This window comes from Helianthus annuus, chromosome 11, assembly GCF_002127325.2.
Source record: "Helianthus annuus cultivar XRQ/B chromosome 11, HanXRQr2.0-SUNRISE, whole genome shotgun sequence".
NCBI lineage: Eukaryota > Viridiplantae > Streptophyta > Magnoliopsida > Asterales > Asteraceae > Helianthus > Helianthus annuus.
Genome location: NC_035443.2, coordinates 185615622 through 185630245, shown reverse-complemented (window position 1 = coordinate 185630245; position 14624 = coordinate 185615622). Strand labels below are relative to the sequence as shown.

Here is a 14624-nt window from a genome sequence, read left to right as displayed (position 1 = left end):
CTACACATTAATTAATTATTTATACAAATTAGTTTCTATGCATTTCATATATATCATCCTAAAAGGAGGTATAGGATTTAGATTAAAAATAGAACCACAAAAGAAGATCCCAACTTAGTAAAGATCAATTGTTTAGTAGGATAAAACCTCAAATCAAAAGAAGCTTTATTTACTACATAATTATGCTCATGTTTAAGTCATGACCATTACCTCCTATGAAACCATCAGCACGAGTACACGTGACACAAATAAAACAGACCATGAAATTAACGGGGTTGTCTGAGAGTTTTAATTGCACAAATAAATTCCTACAACAAAAATATGAAGTTGATACTTGTTTAAAAAAAACTAAAAGAAAGTTAATTATCAATATAAACAATTACATAAAGAGCTAGAGAAGCATCAACATGACATTCACTTATACAAACAGATTAACTTATATGCAAAAAGGTCCAACAAAATCCACCCAACCTGTTTAAACTTAACCTATAAACATGACTAGTTGCAATGCAAACCGCTGTCCAGCCAACCCCACCTAATACAACAACCAAAAGAACCTGCAACTTAGCCTCCTTTTCATGTTGTGCACTTGTTTCTGACATATTTGGCCAGGAACGTGTAGCAGCCTTCCTGAGAGTCTGACTTTCCTGTACCCACATATCACCAGCTTAAGACTCCACTTGATAAATCAATTTTAAAAATTTAAAACATAGCAAACTTACAACAATCAGGTTCAGCTGGGTCATCCGTTTGGTCATGTAACATATTTTCCTTGTTATGAATTTCAAAATTTTCAGATTTCTCAGTCATTTTCATACTGTTCAATTCATTGGAAAGCTCAACTACTTGTGTCTCAATTACGGAAGCATGATTCTTCTCCTCCACATAATCAAATTTGACCTCTGAATTCAACTGGGACAGTGAGAAAGACAAATGAATATTAAAATTGTGATTACAGAATAGCAGCCCCAGGATGCCACATCAGGGCATTAATAACTTCATCAATAGTTAAGGGAAAAGAGTTAGTTTAAAGAGAAGCTTTGATAACTTCATCAATAATTAAGAACGGGCTTAGGACCAGAACACTAGAAGTTAAAAATTGAAGGGTGTTTTTTCAATATAAACGTAATGATTTGAGTACAAATACTATGGTACATATGAATACTATTAACAAGCATTTTGCATGTGTATAAAAAAAGATTAATGTTTTGGAACGTTGACTTACTTGAAATGATAGTGCTTTCTCAAGTTCCTTAACAACAACTTTCATTGTAGGACGTTGATCTTGAGTTTTTGCCACACATTGATATGCAATCTTCATGAATGTGTGTAAAGACTCCTTGTTGGGTCCTCTCTTTAGGACAAAATTGTATTCACTGGTTTCTTCCTTTAGTATAGGATCTATCATGTCCTCTAGAGTTCCTGTGCGGAAGCTTTGTCTTGCCATAGGGCCCAACCCTTTGTCACTCTCCTTCCAGTAAATTGGGTCATCGCCTGCCCTCCCACATAGAATTTCAAGCAAAACTATTCCAAAACTATATACATCTGATTCTCTTTTTAACTTATTAGTCTTCTCATACTCTGGATCTATGTAGGCCGGTCTGCCACACAAGTCGATATAGACAGCTTCGTCTTCTTGACAGTGGCGGACCCAGAAAATTTTTCATGGGGGTGCGGAATATTTTCAAAGATATTATGCCCCTAGCTGTATAAAAATATCAGTTTATAGCGGGCCGGGTCGGATCATGTAAGACAAAAGAACATCAAACTAAAATTTATAAATCATCAAAAACACGTCAAACATCATTACAAATTACAAACGTATTTAAAATTGTGCCCTACACATTTTTTTTTTGAAATATATCCAAAATATCATCTAAAGATACTAAACACGCCAAAAGTTCATTACATTCTTACTCATTGTTCCTAACACATATAATTTGCTCCATAAGTTCACAAAACAACATTAAACACTTAAACAAAATAAACAATCATGTTCAACCATAGCCCGTAACTTTCAATTATATTTTTAAACATTCAAGCCCTAATATTAAATGTTGATTACTTGTAACTAGGTAGAGGATCCTGTAAAAAGTGCTCAAAGTGTATTATAACACTATATAACACCATATAAACACCGTATAACAATATGTAACACCATACAATACCATATAACACTTTGTAACACTATATATCATATATAACAAATATAACACTATAGGTTGTCTGATAGCATGTCTATGATAGATGTATAGTGTTATATTTGTTATATAATGATATATAGTGTTACATAGTGTTATATGGTATTATATGGTATTACATATTGTTATACGGTGTTTATATGGTGTTATATAGTATTATATATAGTGTTATAATACACTTCTCACACTTTACGCCCTTTTTACACTATCCTTACCTACTTGTAACTAATCATTTAAACAAACAAAGCTATAAATAAAACAATAAAATCATTTAACTACAAGTCTAGAATAACAAAAAAAAATCAAAAAAATATTAAAAGATTAAACCCTTACACATTTATATTTTCTCCTAATCATCATATAAAACAAAATAAATAAATAAACCATACTAGTTCTATATTGGAATTCTAACGTAATATGGGTCGGTCCAATCGGAATTTTGGTTTTTCCGGTAAAAAAAGTCACCAGGTCGTGAGCAGTGACGTCAAGTCGCTGGGAGTTTTTTTAGGGGCGGCATTTGGAAATGGAATGTGTGGATGGGTTTGGTTTATTTTATTTAGTTCAAATTTCTTTAGGTTCGGTTTGGGCTTGTGTTAATAAAAATTTATTGTAGATTGGGCTTTAATTGGATTAAATAATTAAGTGAATAAGTGGTTAATAATTATTTTTTTTTCTAAGTGAGGCGGTTGAAAATTTTCAAGGGGTGCGGGTGAAAAATTCCAAGGGGTGCGGTCGGAATTTCAGACAAAAAATAACACTAAAAATATTTTTTTCATGGGGTGCGCCCGCCCACCCTTAAGCCAAGGTGGGTACGCCCCTGCTTCTTGATTTAGAGGCAAGAATACACATGCTCCAAACCCATTAATCTTTGCCCTCCAGTTCTCGTCCAACCCAATGTTGGAGCGACATATATCACGATGTATTATCATCTTTTTGTCTTCCATCTCAAAGTGAAGGTGCTCCAATGCGTTTGCAACTTCAATGCAGATTTTCAAACGCTTCTCCCATGTCAAAATACGCATATCATTGTCGTTTCTCAAATAATGATCAAGGTATCCATTAGACACATTCTCAATGACGAGGATCATCTCAGAATCTTCAATACAAAAACCAATTAAAGTGACTATGTTCGGATGCTTAATACTCGTAAGCATCTCAATTTCTGTAAAAAACTCTTCTTCTCCATACCACTCATACCGTTTTATGACCACAATGTTGTGTCCCTTGGGATGATCTCCTTTATTCTTCCCCTTTTCCGATGAAGGATTTTCTTTATCAAAACAGTGGAGCTCTGCTCTGTACAAAGTAGATTCGCCATCCCTAGATGCAATTGGGTATGTCTCTGAGAAATTATTTGTTGCTAATTTAATATCACCAAGACGAATCTTCAAGTGTCCCAAATTGTTTTCCTGCAAATATGTGACAAAGGGAAAAAGAGAATTACAAAACTGAATATAAATAGAGAAGAAATTATGTTCCTTTTAGAAATACTAAAGAGCACATTCAAATCTATTGACAGTTAGCCACTACTACAATTATACAAGGCAAATTGTTGCAACCCAGTGCTGCTATCTGATTAAATTGTTGTGAGTCTGGCGCCGACCCCTGATTCCCTTTTCCCCTGTGTTTCCCGTGCCCTATTTTTTATTTTTCCATCAAGACATCACGCCTGGGCCTTAGCAGATGGCCCAACTCGTTTTACCAAGCCCATAAACTTTTTATAATTACCCAGTTTGTAAATAACACCCAAACACAAATTAAAATTATGTATAACAAGATATATAAAAAGGATCTGAATCCTGTGTTTTAGTAAAGTTTAATTAAATTAAAATTTCCATTGCATATACTAGCCATGATAATAAATTTGCAGGACCCAACCCTGCATCATCACTGCGGGCAGTACCCTCCTGATCCCCCTCACCCTTAAACAACTGGCCTGGATATTTTTGTATCCTTTCGAATAATAATAAAAAATGGTGATCTTCATAAACCCAACCGTGATTTGCTTAGATATTTAAGAATCTTGGCGTTTTTTAAAAACCAATCATTAAGGTTTTCTCCAACAATAGGCATCCATATGCAACATGCGCTTTTTAAGAACACCAAAACCTTGAATATTTTTTTTTTGGTTTTTCTAATTCAAACAAAAAGAAATGATAACCAAAAGAAAAATTACACCAAAAACAAACATTCAAAGGTTACAGCCAAGTATAGATTAGAAGACTACAACTAAAATTTAACCACACCTGTTAGTGACTCTGATAATAATAGAAGTGCTATAAAAAAATAATTATCGAAGTAAACTGTTAATAATAAATTAAGTAATTAAAAATAACATGTTTAAATAGATTGCAAGTCAAAAAAGTTAAGCATAAAAAAGGTTAATTTTAAAGTATAAATTATTATTACCATGGTGATCAATACATAAAAAGTTTAAAACCAATGCGTCAACCCAACCACTCCATCTCATTCACTATGAATGGTAAAGGGTCGGTTTTGGTAATCTCAATTTCATACCCGATTATAAATTGTGTCTAATATTTGGTATCATACATGTATACATTACCCGTCGGCTACAAGGTATACCCGCACATATCCTCATATGGTCATGTGGTAAACATTACCCGTTAGGACACCCATTAACCAAAACCCAATCATAAACTAGCCAAATATCGAATTAAAGTATCGAATACTCACACAAACTGTAGGTCCCTCTCGGAGGATGAGGTTTAACCTTAACCTTGTTATACTAACCCACTAGCAAGTGCGGAATCCAAGCTAGTGAGCAAACCGGGATGAAACAAGCACAAACACAATACACACAAAGGTTCACCGATTAACACCACTTGTATTAATGCGAATGAAAGGTTCCGGTTACAAGCTCTATGTTTACAAATCAGTTTTTGCAAACTCTCAAAGTGTGTGTGTGTTCTTGACAGAATGCTCTCTATCTCTCGAGTGTATCTTTCTGTCTATGTGCATCTATCTCTGTCTCTATCTAACTTGAACACACTGCATGGGTATATATATACCTAGCACAGATGGTCTGGTCGAAGGATCATGATAACTGATCGAAACATCATCTTTCGATCAATCTGCCATCGAAGGATTCGCATATACCTCGAAGGATGGCATATCCTTCGAGGTCCAACAGTATCCTTCGTGGGATATCTTTCGAGCTCATCGAAGGATAGACATGATCCTTCGATGATCCAACCTTCGACACAGACCATTTACAATCATATGCTAACTGTTTGACCAAGTCAAACCAGGAGGATGGTTGACTTGGTCAACTTACAAGACTAACAAGGACATCGTTTTACATCGTGACCGAATACAGACAAAGTACAGACACAAGTGCACCAACAAACTCCCCCTTGGCTGTAGCTTTGTCTCGATCTTCGATAGTTGTAGATTTGTCTCGATCTGGATCGTCCTTGATCTTCGAGTCTTCAAGACTCTGATGTCCTTTCAAGTCTTCAATGACGGAGGATCTTCAAAGTCTTCACGTCTTGAAAGCAGAGAGTGTATCAACAAACTACCCGTATCATGTAGGAAGTGTGTTGACAAACTCCCCCTTAACATAAGCTCCCCCTTGAGTTATGCTGGTGAAAGACTTGATCTATAATGCTTAAGATCCTTGTGGTGTTGATGATGGCCAGCGGCAACTCGATCATCTTCATCTTTTGAGTGCCTTCACATCGTGTCTTCATTCCGAAGCTTTGTCATCGACCATGTTCTCCTTGCCTTTAGAATCTGCACATGCAAGAAATCTAAACGCGTAATGAGAACAACTGCTTGGAATATAGTTAGCATAAACAAATGACACACGTATGACCATGTCACAATCAAACACCGTCCGACAGTTTGAAAGTTTAATAAGATTTATCAATTTCAGTTTCTAACTTTCAAAATCTTGCAAATTTCGACCGTTTATGAAGATTTAGTCAATTCGGTTTTCGTTCAGGTTTCAGGCAACGAAGACTCGAGTTCCAACATCGTACGATCGAAAATAAAATAGAAATAAAATCTTTTTGGTATTTTTGAATATTTCAAATGTAAAGACTGAAAGCAGTAAATAAGTATATACAAACGTTCTTTTTGCGAGTTTCGAGGGTAAAAGAATCATATCAGTGTACGGTCATGCCAAAACGCTCTTGTTGTTCAGTTAGTTAACATTAAGATAAGCATCCTATAACAATTATCGGTATTGTTGTCCACTTAAGCTCAACTTATCAGATGTAATCATGGCGAGGGGATACGTTAAGGTATGATTTATACTTACCGACCGGTGTTCATCCACATCACGACACATTCCCGTATCAAGGTATGCACGAGGGTTCATCTTACCGGTGAGTATACCGATTATCATCTGTTTGACCGTATATGATGTGAGATTCTCACTTATTTTGATTTGAAAACAAGCCCTATGTGATTGAATCACTTATTGATGAGGAACTTGATTTTCATACGCATGAGGGCACAGAAGCAAGTCCGTGAACAGGTCAGTACTTCCGTACAGCAGAGAGATGAACTTGACTCCCGGATAAATGTGATATTTTATCACTTATTTTGTATGGACATGTTATTGTTTATCACTTATTGAGGTCGTATGCAATATGTACACGTATGTATAGTATCATGGAAGATCTAGACTTGCGTCCCCGTTATTTTCGGTAAAAGATACAACCATGATACCCAGATGATAAGCAGCATAAAGACCGAATATCTCAGAACCTCGGCAATCTATCAAACGAAATTTCGGTACTAAGACCATATGCCAATGAATGGTTCCCACCTGGTCTTCAGTCGGTTTAAGTTTATATCACCCTGCACACTTTAAAATGATTGTGAGCCTACCGATACATCTTATATAGAGCTGCTTATCGTTTTTTATTTAAGGTTTAAAGAGGTTTGGATAGACCACTGATGTACTATCACTTTCTCTTTTGCTCGCCAGGAAACTCATTTTTGATTTTCTATTGTTTTTGTGTTTTTGAAATTTTTCGATGTTTTTGGATTTTCAGATTTTTGGATTTACTCCCCCTAAAATCAATAAACTAAGACAAATTTAAAACAGAGGTATTTACAAAAATGATTTTCCGATGTTGGTTTTACTCTGGCTTGACCTTAATGCCGTTTACCAATAATAAGAAGTCAAATCTTGATTTGTCAAAAGCCTTGGTAAAAAGGTCGGCACGTTGGTCATCGGTGTGAACCTTAACAACATCGATTAGCCTTTTCTCAAAGCAATCACGTATCAAGTGATATTTGATTTCGATGTGTTTGGTCTTTGAGTGCTGCACAGGATTTCTAGTGATCTGTAATGCAGCAGAATTATCAACGTAAATAGGAGTAGTTAGGAATTCAAAACTGTAGTCCCGCAATTGTTGTTGAATCCACAGAACTTGGGAGCAACAACTTGAGGCAGCAATGTATTCAGCTTCGCATGTTGATGTTGCGACACACGTCTGCTTCTTGCACTGCCATGTGACCAGGCGATTTCCTAAAAACTGACATCCAGCCGTTGTGGATTTGCCGTCGATTTTGCATCCGCCAAAATCAGAATCACTGAAAGCTACCAATTCAAAGTTATTATCCCTAGGGTACCATAGACCGGTGTCAGGGTAACCCTTCAAATAACGAAAAATCCTTTTGACAACAGCAAGATGTGAGGCCTTCGGGTTCACTTGATATCTGGCAAGCAGGCACGTTGGGTACATTATGTCTGGCCTTGATGCTGTGAGGTACATAAGAGATCCGATCATTGCGCGGTAGTATGAAGGACTGACAGCTTCACCCTTCAAGTCTGGAGTAATTCCGTGATTTGTTGGCAATGGGGTACCAATGGGCGTTGCATCAGACATCTGGAACCGGCTCAAGATGTCACCTAACATATTTAGTCTGATGGATGAATATCCCAGACTCCGTTTGTTGCACTTGTAGGCCCAAGAAGAAGTTCATTTCCCCCATAGCACTCATCTCGAATTTATCCTACATTATGCGCTCGAAATTCCTACACAAGACATCATTAGTAGAACCAAAGATAATATCATCAACGTATACCTGTACCAGTAGAAGATCTTTGATGAAAAGAGTACAGTCGATAAGACCCCTTCGAAAACCATTCTCCAGCAGATAGTTAGATAAGGTTGCATACCAAGCTCGCGGTGCTTGATGAAGACCATAGAGAGCTTTGTTGAGCAACCAAACCCGATCGGGATGGATAGGATCTTCAAAACCTGGAGGCTGTTCGACATACACCTCTTCTTCTACCACACCATGTAAGAATGCACTTTTCACGTCCATTTGATAAACCTTGAATCCCTTGAAGGACGCATAGGCTAGAAAAATTCGAATTGCTTCGAGACGTGCAACCGGTGCATACACTTCGTTGTAGTCGATCCCTTCAATCTGACGAAAACCTTGAACGACTAAACGCGCTTTGTTTCGGATAACAACTCCGCGGTCATCCTTTTTGCATTTGAAAACCCAACGGGTACCAATCTTCTTGTATCCAGCAGGTTTCTCAACGAGTTTCCAGACACCCAGCTTCTGGAATTGTTGCAATTCTTCCTGCATGGCTTCCACCCAAGAGTTATCTTTCATGGCTTCTTTCCAAGTTCTTGGCTCTTCCTGTGAGACATAACACGCGAAAGACCAATCGTTTTGTTGCCCGGATTCTCGAATTGCAGCATACAGGCCTGCATTGTTGTTGTTCCGCAACATGTTTCTTGTTTGAATGCCACTTTGCACATTTCCTATGATGTTTTGTTGAGGATGGGTATTATGAATCCTTGTTTCAGGATTATCTCTAATTGGAATATTTATACCCAGGTTGTTGAGATTAAGATCAACAACCAAATCAAGACCCGGAATTGACGAAGAGGATGAGGCAGTAGCTTCAGCTGTTCTATGGGCATCCACTGGAGGAGTACCCTCTGAAGTACCATGAACTGCTGTTGTAGGGGCTTCTTGATCTGCATCTAGAAATTCATCATCCTCTGAACATTCGTTCAATTCGGTTGCATCATGAAAATCCTCATTGTTGAGAGTATTGTTGTTCACCGAAGAAGATGGTTCTTGATTGACAAGAATTGGACGAACCACCGGTGAAACTGTTGCATTGTCACTCTCGAAAAACATCCTTGCCGCAGCATTTTCTTCAACGGCTTCAACATTGATCGAATTGAAAAAGTCATCGTACTCAAACATCCAAGGCTGACCAGGACATTTGACTGGCAAAGTGTGCCTTTGTACTCTGACCTCAGACCATTCTTCGACCCTTTTTGTCTCTAGATTCCAGACACGTAAATTAGGGGTGGCATACCCAAGAAAGTATCCCTCAATTGCTTTTGCCCCAAACTTTTCATTAGGATCGATCATTGTGCATGGAGCTCCAAACGGTTCAAGATAAGACAAATCTGGTTTCCGTTTGTTAATAAGCTCGAAGCAGGTCTTGTTGTGCCTTTTGACTGTAAGGACTCGGTTCAATGTATAACATGCAGAGGCCACAGCTTCAGTCCAGAATGGAATGGGCAACTGCGACTCTACCAACATTGTCCTAGCAGTCTCGATCAATGTGCGGTTCTTACGTTCAGCGACGCCATTTTGCTGAGGAGTATAAGCTGCACTGAATTCATGAAGAATACCTTTTGAAGTGCAAAACTCCGCCATGGCATGATTTTTGAATTCAGTACCATTGTCGCTACGTATCCGCCTAACCTTCAATTTATACAAATTCTCAATCTGAACGATCAAGTTTTTGATAATTCCAAAGGTTTCACTCTTGTGTGCCATGAAAGCCACCCAAGAAAATCTTGAATAATCATCAGTAATTACGAGACAGTATTGATCACCCCGAAAATTTTTTTTGCTTGACAGGACCGAACAAATCCATGTGCAAACGTTCAAGGGGAACTGCCACCGTGTTGATCTTCTTTGTAGGGTGCTTTTTCTTTGTCTGTTTACCCTTTTGGCACGAAACACAGACGTCTTGAAGATGGAAATTTTTGAGAGGAACACCATTCACCAATTCATTTGAAACCAAATGATTCATTTTGCACAGGTGAATGTGACCCATTCGTCTGTGCCAAGAGATAGTGTCTTTTTCTGTGGCTTTAGAAACGAAACATGTTGCTTGTGCAGACGTAGTAATAGCCTGGCTCATATCAAGGACGTACAAATCATTTATCCTTGGAGCCGACAAGAGAATCCATTCTTTTGGAATTTTGAAGCCGGGTTTCAGCACATAACATCCATTAGCATCAAAGTGTACTGAGAATTGCTTGTCACAAATTTGAGAAACACTAAGAAGATTGTGATCAAGTTGTTGCACGAAATTGATCTTGTCAAAGCTGACAATCCCGTTGGATATCATTCCTTCACCCGTTATATAACCACCCTTATCTCCAGCAAAAGCAACATAACCTCCTCTAATAGATTTGACGTCGTAGAGAAGCTTCATGTCGCATGTCATGTGCCTGGATGCCCCACTATCAACAATCCAATGACTACTGATAGTTCCTCCTGGAACACCCTGCACATGAACTCAAATGATTAGTTGGAGATGGGGACCCAAGCCATTGTGGTCTTGGGTCTTCCATTTTCATCAATAACAATAACTTCTTGTCTTTGATGATTGGTGAATTGTGATGGTCCCCCTGATTTGGTAACCGTTTTTGGTTTCCAAGTCTGTTTTGTTTCGCCAGTGTTTTTCTTTAAAACTTTAACTTCATGGTTGTTTGAAGTTTTTGAATTATCTGGTTTTACAGAAACAGATTGTTTTTGAACCACATCGGTTTTAATTGCTTTTTCAATTTTCTTGACCTGTTGGCGTTTCTGTTTCTTTTCCCTTTCTTTTACAAGGCGGGGATCTTGTTTTGCAGAAACAGATCGCTTACGGTCAGTTTGATCACGGGGAACATCAACGTTTTCTTTTTGTTTATGAAGATATGGACAATTTCTAATAATATGTCCAATTGTTCCACATTCAAAACATGATCTTCGTTCAACAAACCCCGAAGTATCATGTGTTCGTCTAGCCGATGATGATGAACTTTGTGAACTCGAGGTACTAGGTTTTGAACTATTTAGTTCACCTCTTTTCTGTACAGTCGCTTTCTTGACAAAATCTAAGTTAGATTGGTTTTCAAACTTTTCAATTTTGTCTGTTCCCGTCGATTTCACAAAGTTAACATTTTTCTTCTTCTTTTGATTCGGCTTCTTTTGTACTTGAGCCGGTGTCTTTCCTTTTGACTTGGTGTGATTTTGCTGTTTTGGCACTGTTGGTAATTTCTTATTGCCAAATTGCTTTCGAACTTCGGCCTTGGGAATAGGAGGACACTGTGTAACTGTAACTTGTGGTCCTGTCTTTCCTAAAAACTTACTTGTCGAATTTTCAAAGACTTTACTGATTAAAGATTGAATAACATTCTTAATAGGAAAATCTTTGTCAGAATAAATTTTATCATCACCAACAAGAGTGTACAGCAAATTCACACTCTCCGACTCTTTCTCAGCAGAGGACTCGATTGCAACAGTCTTAGTGGTTTCTGCAGGAGGATCACATAGAATGTAATTCTCGAGAGGTATGTCCTCATCTTTGACCACCGCATCAGACTTTGCTGTGATAGCATCATCAGATTCATCATCAGAAGAATCAGCATCCTTGATAATGACAGGAGGATCCTGATTCAGTTCAGCAGAAGGCACACATGTATCTGCTGACACATCTGAATCTGAGGATACTTCTTTCTTGTATCCGAGTCCCGTGGCAAACTCTTTCACATCAAGGGGAACAAATGGTTCAAAGAACACTCTATCCTCCTCATCAGGCATGGCATCATAATTGTGTCTAACTGGTGGTGGATATTTTTTATAGCCTATGCATGTGACATCCCTTTTCTCCTTTTGAACGTCAATGATGTGATCCAACACATAGCTAGAGCTCAAATAACTGTCTAGCTTAAGTTGGATGGCATCACTTTCGGTTTTCACACAAGCCATTTCTTTTTGCATAATCTCGAGGCGAGATATATACAAATTAATGTCAGTTTGTTTTCTAGAAACCATTTTTGTCAGTTCTGTTTTATCTTTCTTTAAAGTTTCAATTACTGACTTAAATTCCTTTTCATGGTTTTCGTAGAACATGTTGGCTTCTGTGCATTTGGAAAGATCCACAGTTAATTTCTGATTATGGATGAATGTCACATCATATTTTTCTTGCAAAGCCTCGTGTTTGCTTTGCAATTCACACCACTTGGCACTCAAGGAACCATGTTTGTCTTGCAAGTCAAACAAACTAGCTTGTAAAGCATCATGTTTGCCTTGCAACTCAGACATGTTTGCCTCTAAATCAGCACATTTAACATGCAAGCTATCACAATTATCACAATTAATAGCAGTGGGTTCATCGACACATACCTGACTTGATGAACTGTCGACATTAGCCATAAAGGCTGAATGGAGAGAAGACGAAGAATAAGCAGCTTGATCCACCAGAATAGATCGTCTATTAGTTCTTGCTGCAGCTTCCTCCAAAAGCTCATCAATATCAGCATCAATCGAAGCACTTGATGTCTCACCCACATTCTCATCGCCTGAACTTGAGGATTCTGCATCGGAACTCCTGCTATAACCGGAGGAGTTTTCATCCTCAGAAGATTCACCACCATTGGCGGAAGATTCTCCACCACTGGTGTGAACTAGATCCTCTACAACCTTAGCAAAACATGCTGTACCATCTGGAACATCACTACTCAGTTGGATTGACCAATCACAACCTTCATCAACTTGAACCACAAGTGCCTGATTGGCATTTGATGGTCCCGCCTGGCTTTGGTTGTTAACCGGTACCAATGTACGCTCAGTGTTCCTTGCTTGGTTCTGATTTGCCCGGTTGCCTTGACCTCTGAAGGGATTTTGATTCCCATGTTGAGATGGCCTCGTACATTCACGTTTGAAGTGGCCACGTTCTCCACAGTTAAAGCACTTCACAGCCTGTTTATCGAACCCATACTTGGTGTCCTTCTTGCTCTCCAAGCTGGTTCTGCCTGTTCTCTCCATGAAATCCTTTGCTCTTCTAACAGCACTGGCAAAGGCCCACTTGATATCCATCATTTCCATCTCCTCTTTATCGATCTGCTGATAGTCTTCTTGTGTCTGATTAATGTTGCCAATCTGACCTTCCACTAGCCCGCAGTACGCACTCACTAAAGTGTTAAGCTGCTCCATGTGTTCCTTAGCTACTTCCACACTGACTTTTGAGAAGCTTGAAGTGTTGAGCCGCACTGTGTCTGGCTTTGATTGCTGACCAGCAGATGATGTACCTCCATAACAAGCTTGAGCAGGAGGAGGTGGTTGTATTGGATTTCCATACATGTCTGTGGTAGGAGGAGGCTTAACAGGAACTTGCACTGTATTGCCATACATATCTGTGCTTGTAACAAAGGTTGTCTGCAGTGGAGCATGTGAACCAGGGTTGCTTGGCACAATGGCTCTTGCAGAAGAAGTACTTGTAGTTCCATAATACATTTCTGGATTCTGTAGCACTGGAACTCTCTTTGCCTTCAAGGTTTCTTCTTGATCCTTGTTCTCCAAAAGCTGCACAAAGTCGTTGATATTTGTAGTAGCCATAACCCCATTATACTTCAAAATCTCCAAGAAACTATTCCATTGGGGTGGCAGTGCATCAGCAAACTTCTTCACCACTTCTGTTTGAGTTGTTGCTACTCCAAAGTTGTTCAACTCAGTAAGCAAGTGATAGAACCGGCTTGTCATGTCTCCCAAAGACTCCTTATCTAAGCATGCGAAACCGTCAAATTCCTTCTTGAGGAGATCATGACGCAATTGACGTGTTGCTTCATTCCCTACTCCTCTGGTTTTCAACCCGTCCCACAACTTCTTCGTAGTCTTGAAGCTGACAAACTGATGATAAATGTCTTTGCTTAACGCCTGAGTGAGAATGGCGTATGCTTTCTTTTCCAGATCATATGTTTTCTTCTGATCCTCTGGAAGGTCGGCAAAAGTAGCAGTCGACGAAGCAGCAACCTCTATAGCTTGATCGAAATCTGTGGTGAAACGTATCCACAGCTCTGTACTCTGACCAAGAACATACGTACGGAATCTATCAGCCCAACCCGGATACTCGTTTAAATGCATCAGCTTTGGAGGTCGATTCAAACTTCCTGTTTCGCTTTCGCTTAAGAGAATACTTTGAATACTTGGAGTTTGATTCGATACTAACGCCCACTGATTGGCTTGAGAAGATGTCGACACCGGAGACTCGGCCCATGAAGAAGATAGACTTGTACTTGTGTATTTTCCACTATCGGGAGCCGGTGTACCCCACCATGAGGGAGTGGAACCTGTACTGGTATATTTTCCACTGTCTGGAGCCGGATTCCACCAACTCGGATTCAT

The 14624-nt window shown here is 38.8% G+C and overlaps 1 protein-coding gene across 1 annotated transcript; it reads right to left on the bottom strand.

Moving 5' to 3' along the window:
- Positions 1-702: 702 nt before the first annotated feature.
- LOC110888983 (receptor-like protein kinase ANXUR2) lies at positions 703-13982 on the bottom strand. Its single transcript, XM_035980209.1, has 4 exons — positions 13614-13982; positions 3060-3610; positions 1226-1601; positions 703-912 (listed from the first exon to the last, which is right to left on the bottom strand). Exons 1-4 carry the CDS (start codon positions 13980-13982, stop codon positions 703-705), a joined length of 1506 nt encoding a protein of 501 aa, XP_035836102.1.
- Between the last annotated feature and the right edge of the window lie 642 nt (positions 13983-14624).

What these genes read in the sequence shown, in the direction of transcription:
- LOC110888983 (XM_035980209.1), bottom strand. Translation starts at nt 13,982, where the DNA reads ATGACAAGCCGGTTCTATCACTTGCTTACTGAGTTGAACAACTTTGGA. An exon ending in TGTATGGCAATACAGTGCAA is followed by an intron (nt 3,611 to 13,613) that starts GTTCCTGTTAAG and finishes ACATATTTGCAG; the next exon opens with GAAAACAATTTGGGACACTT. An exon ending in AGAAAGCACTATCATTTCAA is followed by an intron (nt 913 to 1,225) that starts GTAAGTCAACGT and finishes TCACTGTCCCAG; the next exon opens with TTGAATTCAGAGGTCAAATT.